At 39.0% G+C, this 16,888-nt stretch overlaps 1 protein-coding gene across 2 annotated transcripts in view; it reads left to right on the forward strand.

Moving 5' to 3' along the window:
* Window positions 1–16,888, forward strand: part of COL14A1 (collagen type XIV alpha 1 chain) — a gene marked incomplete at its 3' end in the record, with an annotated part of 1,869,522 nt that overhangs the window by 1,767,067 nt on the left and 85,567 nt on the right. For both annotated transcript variants that reach the window (XM_044066920.1, XM_044066919.1), the window contains 1 exon segment: window positions 15,265–15,300. In XM_044066920.1, coding sequence (XP_043922855.1) covers window positions 15,265–15,300 — 36 coding nt within the window.

Here is a 16,888-nt window from a genome sequence, read left to right on the forward strand (position 1 = left end):
CTAATCATCAACTTCACACACTTATACACTGATGAGTACAACACAGAATTTTCTTGTGCTTTTATATTCCCTGCCTGTTAGGGCAGCTCTGTGAGGACTCTATTTAGACATCATCTTCAAAAGCCATTAGACGACTTTTCAGACATTCCAGAATAATTATTTCTGCAGGGTAACATTTAGCCACGTGTCTCTGCAGTGCTACCTGAGTCTGCCTCACACATATGCATATCACCACTGAATAAACATCTTCAGACATTTCATAACCAAACTACAGTACTCAGAAAGAAATACTGCATCTAACAGCTTCAGTACATCTCATTGTGGATTTTGTTTGTCTGGAAACCTAGTTGTTTTGTAAGGACCAACACAGAAAAACATAGTGCTTGTCTTAAAAATTCAGAGTAACATGGGACTTGGTTAAAGGTGCATTTCTTTAATACACATTTAAAAATCTGAATGTACCATGTGTATGTCTTATTAAAAATCTGAATGCATTGTGTATATGTTTTATGATAGACTGCCATCCCATATATCACTAGCCATGCCATGCACATTTTAATCCATGCATTCTGGGAGCATGTTTGTTTAAAACAGTGTACAGAGGTACCCACTAAAAAGGGATAAGACTATCATCTGTATTCTCTACAGCCGTAAAGTATTATTAGTATAAATGGAGTAAACATCAGGTATAAAAACTATGAAGAAAAGGTACAAATCTGAAAGATGTGCCTGAAGGTATAGATTATTTATCCTGTCAGCATTTTGCAGCACTGTGTGCTTCACAAATTTCCACAAAATTTTACTGTTTTTTTTTTTTTTTGCTATTTCAAAAGTTCTCCTTTCATCTCATATTCTTTTTAACATATTTCTAAGACATCCCCAAGTCTGGCATAATGGTTAAAGTTTTTCACCTTATAGACATATGGTGCAGGGTTTGATTATGACTTTAGGTATTTGGCTAGGCTTAAAATGACCCTTCAAGGTGGTTAGCCTCGTATTTGCCTATGAACCTCTATCAAAAGTGTTTTGCAAAATATGTGGATTTAAAAGTTTAAATCATCTGTTGCACAAATCAACGATTATATAATTAGCTATAAGATCCGTCTGAATCTATAAATGGGTGATATTTGCTAATGGGTGCATGAAAGTCTACTGACAGGCTTTGTGACATTGGGAGAAATAAGGAGGTTTAAAGACATATCTTTAAAGTAAAAGGTTGCATTCCAAGTGTTTAACTTACAGGTATCACTCACCTTCTGCTTGCAGTGTGTGGCTTAAATAATTTAGTGCTAATTGTCTAACCATGTACTTACTGATCTGGACTGTTTATAGTTATGTCTTAGAATTAAAAAAAAATCACATACAGCAATGGATTTTGGCTTGTCCTGGTGATCCACAGTCTTTCATTGGCCATCTTAGAAGTAATAATCCCTCCAGCACATCATGGGTGTGCCTTGCAGTATCTTTCCAGTAGGGATGCATGGACCAACTCCTCCTCTCAGATGCATCATTATTTGAAGGCAGATCTACTTCACTTGGCTTTTTATGATGTGAAAAAGTAGCAGCTCTGTTCTGAGGCTTTACCCCATATTGTCCTCATCCTGCCTTAATAAATAAGCCCAGTGACCCAGAAAGAAACCCTATATTCACCACTTTTCCATGTGGTCTTGATTGTTTTTGTCACTACCCCCCAGTGTTCCTGACCATAGGTAAGGATTTGGTCTTAAACAGAACTATAAGCCAAGGGCTTCATTTAAGAATTCAGCTCCCACTTCATCATCACAACCTGGTTTACTGCTTACTATATTACAAGCAGTATCTCATTCTACATATCAGTCTGTGTGTGTGTTTGTTTTGATTCACTGTAAATGTAAAGACTTTTAATGCACCTCCAAAGACAGTGCCAACTGGAATATTCCACTCATTGGTCTCATGCTCCTCCTCTCTTGCCAGTGCTCATTAACAAGACCCATGACAGTTAAACTCCAGGACTAACTACTGCTGTAATTCCCACACATTTCAAGTGAACAGTTTTCTTTTTTGCAGGATAATACAATGACCTTGGTATGTTGAGGTGCTGATTCTTATGCCAGCTCCTTCACACCCACTCAGCAGTGAATTGGTTGTATCAGAGTTGGAGGTTATAGTCAGACAAGACCAAAATAACAGCATCATCTGCGGCCAACAGAAATTCCACCTGCAGAACCACAAGGAGAGACAGCCTCTCCTCACAGTTTCATCTGAGTCTTCATATCCTTGCTGAAAATCAATAACAGTAGTGGTAACAAGACACACTGCTGTCACAAATCAACACTTACCTAGAGTAAAATCAGCCGATATGAAATAATCCAGGAACCAGCTAACAGTAACTGAAAACCACAACCACCAGTCTGAAAAGGACCAATGACCAAGTGGAAAAAGTAGAAAATCAAGTTTAATAAAAGATTAAGCACTTTTGTCAAAATATAGCAATTGACTTCATCAGAATCTAATAAAAAACTGCTCACTTACCAGCTTTAAAGTACCCTCACAATGTCAGATGCTAAAAAGAAATCAATAAAGGAGGAGACGTGTCCATATTCATTAAGGATATCCACACCTCCAGGCTAGTTGCTCAGCGTAATGCATCCGAGATTATCCAAGTGCAATTAACAATGGGCAAGACCGCAATGCAAATTGTAGCTTGCTACAGATCCCCCAACATGCCCCAGAATTACCACTCCTCATTTCTTGATACACTGGAAAATATTAGGGTACAACCTAACACCCTAATAATGGGCGATTTCAACCACCCCACCATTAACTGGGAAAAGTATTCATGTACCAATTATTTTGCTCAATGTTTTCTGTAATTCATAAATTCCAGTGCCTTGGATCAATTTATCCACACCCCCACCAGTGGCAGCAATATCCTAGACCTGGCCATTACCAACATGGGCATCATGGGTTCCACACCAGAGGTCAATTCCTCGTTGGTCAGATCCGACCACAAGCTAAACACCCTAGACATCCACATCCCGCCCACACCCCCCATTAGGGAAACCACCATAAAAATTTCTCCAAAGCCAACTTCACGCTTCTTAAGACAGACGTGGCAAACTTTGTGACACCCATGCAGACGGGCAATAGAGGTACAACTGCTGAATCCTACACAAATGCACTTTATAAGCACTTACATGAGTGCATGGATTGTGCAATCCCTAACAGAACCAAGATGCTATCCTCCAAGAAAAGGAAGCCAATCTGGTGGTCCCCTGCCATAAACAAACTCTACAACAGAAGGAAGAAAGAAACTGTTGCAAAACAGAGTAAAATCCCATGATTGGAGGAACTCCCTGGTCAGCCTCAGTAAGAAGCTGAGATCCCTCATAAAATCCTCCAAAGCTAGTTATGAAAACAAAATTGCCACTAGCATTCTATAGCTATGTCAAGAATCTCAGTGGCAACACTTAGATCTGCTCTGAGTTACAGCACAATGGCAATAAATATACAAAACCAACTGATATTGCCAACATTCTGGCAGATAGGTTCAGTGCTAACTTTACCCCCACTCTCACCCCCTAAAGGGCCCATTTCTATACCGGAAGAATGCAAAGTTCCTGTAATCAAGGCTGCATAGGTAAAAATCACACCTCTCCAAAGCAAAGAACACAGCATCCATGGGACCTGACAATATCCCAGGCTGCGTTCTACACGAACTACAGAATGAACTGGCACCCCACCTAAGTACCATGTTCAATCATAGTCTCACCTCAGGCTTTGTGCCCACTGAATGGTGCACAGCAATGGTTATCCCACTCCACAAAGGAGGAGCCACCACGTACCCCAAGAACTACCACCCCATTAGCCTGACGAGCCTGGTGTGCAAGGCTATGGAACGTATCATCATGGAACTTATAAACAATGACATTGGTAATCTCCAAACGCTGGACCCCACCCAGTTCGGGTTTGTAAAAGGCAGATCATGTCTCCTAAACCTGATAGACTTCTTTGAAGCAGTCACCAAAGCCGTAGTTGAGGGTAAGGTGGTTCACACAGCCTATCTAGATCTTGCCAATGCTTTCAACACCATCCCCCACTCTGGAATTATAGATACACTCACTAAACTAGGTATAAATCCCTATGTCACAAGATGGTTTGCCAACTGGCTCACTGACAGAACCCACACTGTGAAAGTAGCAGACTCCAAATCCGACTTCAGACCAGTGACTAGTGGAGTACCATAGAGTTCAGTCCTGGGTTCTCTCCTATTTGGTATCTACTTCTCTGAAGTACAGGCTAACACAGAAGGTCTTTATCTAACAAAGTTTGCAGATGACTGCAAACTAGGAGCCATAATCAAAACTCCTAACGATGTGGACATCCTACAAAAGGGCCTCACTGAGACAGATGCCTGGTGTCAAAGCCATGGCCTCAAGCTCAGTGCCAAAAAGTGCATCGTCATCCCTTTTGGTAAAACCTCTGTACCCATGCACTACCACATAGGTAGTAGTCTACTTAACACCGAAAGAGTGATAAGAGACCTTGGGACACAGGTGGATAGTAGTCTCTCCTTTGATAATCACATCACCACAGTAGTCAGGAAATCCTTCTACATGGCACACCTCATCACAAAAGGTTTCTCATCCAGGAAAAAAAGAGGTCATTGTTCCTCTCTACTCGTCACTCATTAGACCCATTATAGAATACAGTGCCCCTTTTGGTATGTACCTCACAAGACATCTACAACAACTAGAAAGGCCACAGAAATACCTCACAAAGAGGATTACTGGCCTCAAACAGATGCCCTACACAGACCGTCTCAAAAAACTCCATCTGTACTCTGTCACATATCCCCTACAGAGAGGCGATCTTTGCCTAACATACAAAGCTATGTCAAACCCAGAGCTGTTGGACATACTCCACTTAAAGAAATTCCAATCCCTCTGAGCTGCATGGTCTAGGGACCTAAACCTTGTCACCACAATAAACAGAACATGCTGGAGGGATAGATTCCTGTCCCAGAGACTTCCCATACTCTGGAACAAACTACCTGTCTATATCAAACAAAGCTCCTCATTAGCACTCTTCAAGAAAAATCTTGATGATTGGATGGGAGATAGGAAATTCACCCCGGGGATCACTTCTATGGCTCTGCTTGACAGGGACACAGGAAAATAATTTTCTTGGGTGGTGAACGCCAGGGTACCTTTTTGGCTAGGCTTATATAGGCCCTAGGGCCAAAAGCCTAGTACCTACCTATGTACCTATAATAACAGCAATTCTCTGAAAATATGATCACATGCAGAATTAGGAAGTGACTTCTAAAAATTATACAGCATAAACATTCATAATAACATGAGTTCACATTCCTACAGGGATAATATGAAAATAAAAATAAAATTAAAAATAAAACATGAATCCTTAAACCAACGCCAAGAATGCAAATATAGTTCTTACTGGAGACCAAAAGCAAAAGTCACTACCCCTATTTTCTCATAAAAACTGTTACAGCACAGGTCATGACCTTTAATCATAAGCCTTCTCCAAATCCAGAGAACAAGTGTAGACTAAATTTCCACAATCTTTCAAACAACTGTCCTCTGTGTCATTGCTTACAATTAAAGCCTTTATTATGTGGTTAGCTCAGTACTATAAAGAAGTAGCCATGACATGTTGCTTAAATGTATTTTCATCACAGACTTTCACAGTAAGACGCTGTCCGGTTCGATTCTCAGCTAGAGCGTCATCTGAGTGGAGACATGCGTGAATGGGCGTACCTTCGTTGAAGGTTGTGCATCAAGGCTGGTAACTCGGCACATAAAAATCAACTACCAATCATTAGCGGACCGGAGTTCTGCTGTGGCGACCCCTAACTGGGAAAAGTCGAAAGACACAAATAAACTTTCAGTGCTATATCACTGGTATTAGCCAGTGACTGCTAGGTTTATTTTGCATTCTCATAATCATCATACCAGCTTAGATGCCACTGTGTTCCAAGTCTAAATTTTCATGTATGGTTCACATTTTAATATCCATTTCTGGTTCAAACGTGCAGTTAATTATTATCTATCTGAGTAAAAGCGTCTGAAATTAAAACAATGTTAGCTTGCATGTGCCAAAGCACTTCTCGTGCTAAAGATTCTGAGTACATCTGAGTAGTTCCAATTGGAGGAGGGGCTTATTTCTTTAGAAGTAGCGATCCTCATTCTGTTAATGTTCTCAGGGGTTGAAAGTATATAAACTTTTTTTCCTGCATGTTTCAAATATGTATGATCTATTCCTGACTGAAGTTTCTGTAGTTCATTATTTAAAACCTGAACCCCACTCACATGAATATCTCAGTGTCTCTAGTAATTACACCTTACTGTTATATTAATGCCTTTCAACCTCTTAATGCAAGAAATCTGGTCAAGGCCAAAAATAATGGGGGAATAAAAAACAGAAAATAGGGACAGATTGTAAATTTTGCTCTTATAAACATAGAAAGCTACAAGAATAGTAGATTTTGTGTTTGCATACATTTTTTGAAAGGTCTGAAACTGAAATGCATGCCATTATTTTGTAACTCAATCCTCAGTGGTTTGCCAGAAAGCCACAAATATTATGAGGAAGAGACCAAAAATATGACTCAAAAATATGAACATTCTGCAAAAAATCTGGACCATTGAGTGGCATGGTAACATTGCATAAGCATATACACCTTCACCCATAAGAGCAGCTTCAGATGTTATTACCAAACATTATAAAATCCATAGTAATGAAGAGAAATTAATCTATTCATACAGAATACTGAAACAGCATAGTTCTGTAAATAAATAAGATTACCCATTTAAGTTGGTAAATCAGCATATCTGAGCTGTTGTACACGATAGAGATGATTGCAAAGTAAGAAATCTTTCAAAAATGTGTTTTAAGTAGACTTATTACCTTGGATTTGCTGTTGGATTTGCCAACTATCTCAAACACAGAGAATATTTAATATGTTAAACACAGTGGATAAGATGTTTTAGGTAAACATTCTGAATGATTGTATATCTGTCGTTCTTGCATGAGAGCACAACAGACATATTCTGATAGTGTCATTTTTTTTCTGTAGATGACATAACAGATAATTAAATGCCTTCAGAGACACACACACACACACACACACATACAAACTGCTTCATTTCTTTATTTCTAAATATTCCTCTCTTTGCCTGTCTCTCTTCCCAGCCACTCTTGCATGTATCCATTCAACAGAAGTACTGTAGTCTAACCCACTGAGCATAACAGTGCTCTAGCTCAGAACAGTCATATAGCATAACACAGAATAGCGTATTGTAATAATGTAAATGACAAAGGATATTTTTTGCTTGTAAAGCTGTTTAACACAATTAGAAAGGCGTGTAAAGGGACAAAAGTCCAACTGATTTAATATGCGACAGAGTATAGCTGGAGTTTTTAAGGCGGTCAGCGTAGGGCATCTGCTTTAGGCCTGTGATTCTTTTAGTAAGGTATTTCTGCGGCCTTTCCAGTTGTTGCAGATATCTTGAGAGGTACATACCAAAAGGGGCGTTGTATTCTATAATGGGTCTAATGAGGGATGAGTATAGTGGGATAATGACCTCCTTTTTTCTGGATGAAAAGCCCTTAGTGATGTGGTGTGTCACATAGAAGGATTTCCTAACTGCTGTGGCAATGTGGTTATCGAAGGTGAGACCACTGTCCACCTGTGTCCCTAAGTCTCTTATCACACTTTCGGTGTTTAGTGTACTGCCACCTATGTGGTAATTCATGGGTATATGTTTTTTCCCAAAGGGGATAACTATACATTTCTTGGCATTGAGCTTGGCCCATGGCTCTAGCACCAAGCATCTGTTTCTGTAAGGCCCTTTTGTAGAGTATCCACATCATTTGGGGATTCAATAATGGCTCTCAATTTGCAGTCATTTGTGAACGTTGTTAGCCGGAGTCCCTTAGTGTTGGCCTGTTCTTCAGAGAAATAGGTTCCAAACAAGAGCGGTCCCAGGACTGAACCCTGAGGTACTCCACTTGTCACATGTCTGGAGCAGGATTTGAAGTCGGCTACTTTTACAGTTTGGGTTCTCTCAGTAAGCCAGTTGGCAACCCATCGAGTGACGTAGGGATTAATGCCCAGCTTAGTAAGTCTATCTATGATTCCAGAGTGGGGGGTGGTGCCAAAGGCCTTGATGAGGTCCAGATAGGCTGTGTGGTCTGCCTTACCCTCGCCCACGGCTCTGGAGAATGATTCGAAGAAGTCAATTAGGTTCAGGAGACAAGATTGGCCCTTCACGAACCCAAACTGGGTTGCATCCCATGTTTGAAGGTTGCCAATGTCTTTGTTTATAAGTTCCATGATAATACGTTCCATGGCCTTGCAGATCAGGCTCATCAGACTGATGGGGTAGTAGTTTCCAGGATCCAAGGTGGATACCCCGTTGTGGAGTGGGATAACTGTAGCTGTGCGCCACTCAGTGGGCACGAAGCCTGAGGTGAGGTTATGATTAAACATGACGCTTATGTGAGGTGCCAGTTCATTTTGTAGTTCATGTAATACACAGCCCGGAATGTCATCTGGTCCCATGAATGCTGTATTCTTAGATTTGGAGAGTGCGTTTTTTATCTGTGTGGCCATTATTACCAGAATTTGGCAGTCTTCCAGTATTGAGATGGGCCGTTTAGGGGGTGAGGGGGGGGGTGAAGTTTGCACTGAATTGATATGCCAGGATATTGGCAATATCCTTGGGATCAGTATATTTAATGCCATTCTGTTATAGCTCAGAGCAGATATGAACATTGCCATTTAGATTCTTGACATAGTTATAGAATGCCTTGTGGTTGTCTTTGTAATCTTTGGCAATTTTATTTTCATAACTAGCTTTGGAGGATTTTATGAGGGATCTCAACTTCCGACTGAGCCTGGTAAGGGAGTTTTTTGTATCCTGGGATTTTCCTCTTTTCTACAACAGTTTCTTCCTTTTGTTGTAAAGTTTGTTTATGGCAGGAGACCACCAGATTGGCTTCCTTTTTTTGGAGGAGAGCATCTTGGTTCTATTTGGGATGGCACGATTCATGCATGAGTGGATGTGCTCATACAGTACCTTAGTGTAGGATTCAGCAGTCAAACTTTCAGTTCCCGTCTGCATGTGTGTCATGAAGTTTGTCACTTCTGACTTGAGTAGCATGAAGTTGGCTTTGGAGAAGTTTTTTATGGTGGTTTCCTTACTGGGGGGTGGGGATGGGACAGGATGTTAAGGGTGATTAGCTTATGGTCTGACCTGACCAACGAGGGGGTGACCATAAGTGTGGACCATTGATTTCCTATGTTGGTAATGACCAGGTCTAGGATATTGGAGCCCTTGGTGGGACTATGGATTAGTTGATCCAGGGCATTGGAATTTATGAATTCCAAGAACCGTTGGGCAAAGGTGTTAGTACACGAGTAGTTTTCCCAGTTAATGGCAGGGTAGTTGAAATCACCCAGTATTAGGGTGTTTGGTTGTATCTTAATATTTTCCAGTATGTTTAGAAAGGTGTAGTGAAATCAGTGTTTCGTGTTTGTGTTTTTCGGGATTGTGGGCTGTTCGACTTTATAGTTTCGAGATACTGAAATTCTAGCTTTCAGTATCTCGAGATTATAAAGGGGAACCATATATGTGTATAAAATATTTGTTGTTTACTGGCAGATCAGTGAGGATTGAATACACTAAACAATGACAGGCATTTGAGTTTCAGACTTCATATTTATTTATTTTGTTTTAGTTTGTTTACAAGAGTAGTACACTGATCTCTATAGACCATTTGCAGGCACAGTCCAGGTGAAGAGATTCACAAAAAAAAATACCGGCACAAATTCACGTACACATATCTTTCAGAAAATGCATAGCAACGCAAAACCCTTTATCCTAGCAACTTTCTAAGTTTATAAGAACAATATGATTCTTTTAGTCTAAAACTCACTTCATGGAAAATCCATTTTATCAAAACAAATTGCATTGAAAATTGAAAATCACTGCTGGTGTGGTTTTGGACCTTAGGATTTACAATGCAAATTAGTGCAGATCAGTATTTGTACCATGCTAATGTTATGCTGCCATCGGTAGAAGTTTGTGTATGTGCTCTAGCAATGATTCGGTGTATGAGAAGTATTCTCTTCTCTGTAGTCACGCAACTTTGGAGTTAGTATATTTATGTTGGGGGGGGGGTAAGGGATGAATCCACCACATGAAGGGGATGCAGGCCATGCAATTAAAAAGGTTTTGGAGATATATTTAGCATACATGAAAATTTCAGTGAAATATGGTTTCAATTAAATGACTTTTCAGTGAAATATACCAAGGATTTTGTGTGTGTGTGTGTGTGTGTGTGTGTGTGTGTGTGTGTGTGTGTGTGTGTGTGTGTGTGTGTGTGTGTGTGTGTGTGTGTGCGTGTGTGTGTGTGTGTGTGTATGAAGTGAGTTTGGGATAAAATGAAATAGAATCTTATATATTATATTATATATCTTTTTCTGGGGGATAGGAAATCTGCAAGCCCACTGTGACTCACACCAGGTTTTGTGCCCTCTTCATGTCATCCTGAGCCTTTTTTTTTTTTCGAAAGTACAGTTCCTGTTTGCTTCACATTACAGTATATGCAGTCCTATCCTTTCTCGCTTCCCTGTGGGTCCTATCACTCAGATGAAAGAGTACTTCCTCATTAAGCCCTCCCCTATCATGTATCATTTATTGTTAAAATGTACTGAATTTTCTCCCAGACTGAACCTGAAAAACAGTACATCAGGGTCAACATTTGACTCTGGTAAGTAAGTATGTATGCTAGTGAGTAAATAAATAAATAAGCAAATAAAAATGTTGTCATAGCAGAATGAGAACATCACAGCACTCACTTGCACCTAATATATGTGTGTGAGATGGAGGTTGTACTCATAAAATCCAGTATCATGAATCACCCTAGAACACCAGTCAGGGATGGCAACTCCCAACAAGATATAGTCTTATACCACTGACCATTTCATCCTTTCTCCTCTCCCATGACTGGTACTACTGGACACTGACAGCATGGTGGTGTATGCTGCATGTGCTACACAAATGGTCAAAAATTGCAGCCACTTCTTGACTACTAACACTCCAGTCTAAGTGCCTATAGGAACTGTGTGGTTCTTATCAGGGATTTGCGAATCTCGTTATGTGGTAACATTGGTAGAGAGCCCAGGATGTATCAAGATATTCAGGTGGACCCTGCAAACAATTTCATAAAAACAGTATACATGGTCCCTGCAATGATATTAGTGTAAACGTTGAGTGAATAATGTTCATGAGGGGAGTTATAGTATTGCACCATTGGAACAGGAGGCATTACTGCTGTGAATTCATGTGGGTACATTTACAGATATGATGCGTGTATTATGGTTTGACATTCTTCACCTGGGCTTTGGAGATGAACAGGATGATAGAGCAGAAGATGAATGGAAAAATCTTGCGTCACCAGTGCTGGTGGGAACAGTTAGTTTTATCTTCCAGGCAAATGGAAACTGCTGGTGTGATATGGAAAGACTTAAGTGTGTATGCCACATTCAGAGACTTGGATTCAGATTTGAAGTTGTATACAGCGATTTGTGCAGGGCAGCAGGGGATGTATTTTCTAGAAGAGCCAATAATGCATTTTTGAAAAAGAAAAATATAGATAACATTTGGAGAAAGGGAAGGGTGGAACTGTAAACACTGGCTTTATCATGTGATGGGAGAGAGGAGAAAGATGAAGGCAACACTGATATCTTGTTAGTGTTGTCAGGATGTGTTGCAATAACTGCCAGTCTTTGTGTAAGGTTCATGGACTATGTGGTAAAATTAAAAAATGTGCTCACCTTAGCTCAAAAATTGTATCAATGATTAGCACATTTTAGTAATAAGTTAGTAAAATAAGAGGATTATTTGTCTGATCATGTTTGTGCACTAGATTCATAGCTAGCAGGTTGGTAGGTGAGGGCAACCAACAGTGTCTCCTCAATGCACCATTTGTTAGAGGTGGTATACTGTTCATCAACTAAAGATGATGGTGTGATTACTGTGAGTAACAGGTATGAACATATTAACAAATGTTCCACTTGGGAGACTGGTAAAAATCATATCAAGGATAGCTTTTAGGATCCTAAGTTTGTGTCAGTTAAGCCAGTGGAAAGTTGACAAAGTCAAAGTTCAGGGCAAGAAAGCAATACCAGACGTTTCCTCAACCAGGGTTTGTTCATTCATTAGTGCATCTCCCTGGCTTCATCATGTCAGGACTAAAGTAGGTTTGACACCTGTCCAGTAATGTTGAAAACTGCAGATATTATTACTGGAGCAGTGAGTAAACACATCCTAAAGTAGTGGCTTTGAAAGTAACCAGCACACTTGTTAGAAGATCTGGGCTTAGAGGTGCCCCAGATATGAAGGGATTAGTTCACTTACAGGTGATCCTTTCTGTAGACACTGCAGTGTCCACCCTGCTGTTCTGTGCTCTGCTTAGTCAGGATATAATACAACCTTGGCCATACATGTCAGTGCTTGATGTTTCTATGGGCAGTCATGCTAGCCCTACTAAGATGTCAAAATAACAAGCTGATGTCCGGGTTGTAATGAAATCTGGTTTGTGCAGGAAGTTTCATTTATTAACTTAAGTAATTATAAGGCCTTTCTCACAGCTCTTAGTTGGTATTTGAAATGTGTAGACTAGGAGAAGTACAGGCTGTCCATTTATAAACACTTGTGATACCGACTTCTACAAATGGACTTATGAAGGTCTGTATCGAAGGATGTAAACTCACTACAGGCCTAGAACAATACTTGCTATAGTAATGTCCAATTACATAGAAAGTTAGTGCTGGCTGCAATCAGCCATTTAGATTCCAGTGAAAAAATAATCTGTATGAGCAATCTTAATATTAAAAAACAGTGGGGGCTATCTGTTTGCATCCTGAAAGTTTACCTGTCATCCACTGTGGCTTGTAGGTGTTTAAGGATACCTGTTTTAGCATAATACTAAGGTCTAGATATAGTATATTTTAGTTTGCATATTTTAAGGTTTACTCCAACAAAGAGCATAGTTACTAATTTGGTAACTGCAACATCAATTTAAAAAATATAGGACAGGACCAAAACATCATTATGACCTCACTAGTACCAACCATTGCTTCAGCGCTAACTCAGTCACAGTTTAAGAAAACTACCATCATGGTTTCAATGCAAGGACCACCGGTGTTAAAATTGTTTGTAGCACAGTGTTAAATGTTTTGCTAAAGTTTTGAAGGCTTTGTTCACAGCTTCACTGTGGTCCACAATTTTTGTCAGACATTTGTAAAGCTCTTGCCTAACATAACATTTCTAATGAGTATCTCTGCTACCTTGGATCCTCTGTCCAGTAGTTATTTGGCAGTCCACACACCTTTCTATCAGATATGATGTCATGATTTTCCATACCAAGGAAATTAAACAAAATCAGAACTTTCTTGCATCTAAGTTCTGTTGTGAAACAGATCAGATCTATCATCCTACAGTCATGTGGTACCTTTCCTGGGAGCATGTGTTTGAGCCAAATGCTGTTTGTTCAACTGGCAACAGCATGATGCCTTTATGAAAAGATGGTGTTGCCCTTTCTCTACTGTTGTGTGACTCTAGAGTTGATACCTATAATTTATGGGAGCCTGGAGGTCTCACCCCACACAGGGGGTGCAGGGGAAGGGCTTGCCCCTGCAAAAGACTTAAAGTCTTATTCACTGAATGTAGTTTTCAGTGATTTTTTTCAGTGTTTTGTCCATCAAACATATAGCTATTGATAAATAATCTTGAATATGCTTCCTCAGTCCTAGGATTTGTTAAAAAGGCCATTAGTAGTATAACTACACGTCCTTCCCAAACTTCTTTTAGAAATGGACAAATGCTATCAGGCTAAATAACCTGTCCACCTTTCTTTTACTTCTTTCAAAAGAGTTATTTATATAAAATGGCTAGCATCCATTGGACTATCCAGAGGTTTTGGCTTAGTGAATTTAGTGTCTGTGAATTCTGAGCATAATGGCCATTTAGTCCTACTACTTTTTCAAAGTTCATCTTTGCCTACCTATCATCCGTCTACTTTCTTGAGGCTTAAACCCCATTTGTTTCCTTTTGCTCAATAATGTATTTATAAAAGATTTAATTTCCTTGCTGACCAGTATAGATTTCATTTCCTTGATGTGCCTTTTAAGTGAACAAATCCTGCTGATGAACCCCAGTCTAGTTACTTGTCTGTGTTTCCATAAAATGAATATATTCTGTCCCTTCCAGTTTTTCTGGTACAGAAGAAAATCTCAGGTTTTCTCTTCACGGTCTGTCTTCTAACTAATTTTTTTTGAAAGAGCTCTTCTTGGGAAGCCTCATGCTCATCCTTTTCTTCAGTTAAATCTCTGTTTTTCCAGTTTTATCAGTTCATCTGAATAGCCAGTTAATGCTTCTATTTTTCCATACTTTAGTTATTTGAGCTGATATATTCCTTAAATGTTTGATTTATTTTAATAATCTCAGAATACATTTGATTTCTTAGTCCTGGGATGCGTAGTCAAACATAGGTTATCAGTATCACAAATGGGAGCTCATCATTTTTAGGTTGTTTTAACAAAACTATTAGACCTCCTGTCCTATGGGTATATTAGTTACTTATAGCAAGCTTATAACAAAACTTCTTGCAGAATATGGTGGCCACATTCTTCCATTAGCCATGAAAATGCACCCATATCTGTTTTGTATAAAAGTCAGTCAAAGTATTTAGTTGCACATGAAGATCTGTAATAAATCCCAGTATGTCTTATGCAGTACATCTGATAACACTGAACATTCTGTTTTAAAAAAAGACACACACACACACACACACACGCACACACGCACACACACACACGCACACACACGCACACACGCACACACACACACACACACACACACACACACACACACACACACACACACACACACACACACACTCACACACACACACACACACACACACACACACACACACACACACACACACACACACACACACACACACACACACACTCTCTGTCTCACACACACAAACATTTGCATGTCTGTTGGCCAATGACCTGTTTACCTTCTGACCATTATGTCTTCTACAGTTCAACTGTGAATTGGTCATTGAAACTAACGGTGATAATGTAACATCACTGTGGTCATTGGAGCAGTATAGTACCTGTTATTTGGTCAAAAGGCAATGAATCTGAAAGTTTTTAACCATATGTTATTTCTTTTCTAGGGTCCTCCAGGTACAAAAGGAGATAAGGGAGAAAGAGTAAGTTTGTTGTTACTGATTTTAAGGTTTTTATATACCGCTAGGAGTTAATCTAACAAATATGCTACTCATAATTTACATGATATTGAACAAGACAATGTGTTATTATTGCAGTGTATTACTGTTTTCTTGCTGTTATAATAGCGGACATACTCAGAAGGAAATGATACTTGTATCTACATTTACAATGTGGTTTACATGCACATTGCCTCACCACAGACCAAACATATGCACTTATATTCATACCTTTCTAGTGTGGCCCTAGAAAGAATGTGCACTTTGCATAATTATGGTGACTGATGGGAGATCTTACTTCAATTGCACTATGTACACAATGCAACTTACATTTCTTCTGAGTTTTCCTCAGGTCTTCACTATAAATTGACTTTGTTTAGTTGGAAATACCCACTAACATTTCCGAATATCTCTTTTGCTAATTTTGTGTTTTAAATGGATCACAAACAAACATCACAAATTGCATTGCTCATCCTTCAATGTCACTGTGGACTGTATATAAAAATATATAGATTGAAATTAATGCACTTGCAAATGTTTGTTTTTACTGTGTATTTTGCATGATATTCTGAAACCATGTTTTGTCAGGAAGTTCAATAACTGAGAAGGTATTTCTATATATTTTCTGCTAATAGTGCCTTGTTGCTATTGTCATTGACTAAACCATATTTTTCACTGCAGCTTGGCTTTGACTGTAGCTTTTGTTTGTTTTATTTTATTTGTGATATTGATATATGCTTGTTTTGTTTTGTCTGCATTGTGGTTCAGTGCATGTTTTGTTTTAACAGTCCTTCTGCATGGCCTTAGCATGAACACAATTCCTCGCAACACTATATCAGCCAAAAAACTGTATAAAATCCATACTAACATTTCAATACTTCCAGCAAAATCTTTACCTGTTAGATTGTTTTAGAGTGGAAACAGTGTAATTAGCTTAAGAAAAGTCATGAAAAGCACAACACTTCTCTATACCTACAGTGTGATAATGGGCTACTTTTGTAAAAGTAGTGCAACTGAGCTGTGCCTTATTCAGCACTGCTAACTTTACATTAAATTCGTATTTTATCATTTGCATATGTCACTATAAGATACCTCACCGACTGTTTAAAGAATTTAAGTGCATTTTTTTTTAATTTGTTCTAACTGTAACTGCTGAATAAGACAACTGGCATATGGTGAGTGACCCCAATCTAACAATTTTGTGGTTCATGGAGGAAGAATTGTCCATCATCTTAAAACTAACATTTTACCTTCTTGTGTTTATTCATCACCAAAAGTTAACATTTGAGAAATGGTAGTACTGTTAGCTAAAATTCATTGCAGATGTGCATCTAGCCAAGTGTCCCTGAAAATACTTTATTTCATCTGGTAGAATATTTTATTTGGGTCACACTGATTAACTCTTCTTAAAAAACTTACAGTCAATGTTTCTAAATGTCTTTGCTATTAAATTTACAAAATTATAAAACTTTTATAGGTAATAGTTGTCTCATAAAATATGCTTGCAGGGGGAGTAACTACTTGTATCGTGCAATAAATGGATATGACCCACACATAGAATAAAATATAATCT

The sequence above is a fragment of the Protopterus annectens genome, chromosome 3.part1, assembly GCF_019279795.1.
Source record: "Protopterus annectens isolate FY-2018-M chromosome 3.part1, PAN1.0, whole genome shotgun sequence".
NCBI lineage: Eukaryota > Metazoa > Chordata > Ceratodontiformes > Protopteridae > Protopterus > Protopterus annectens.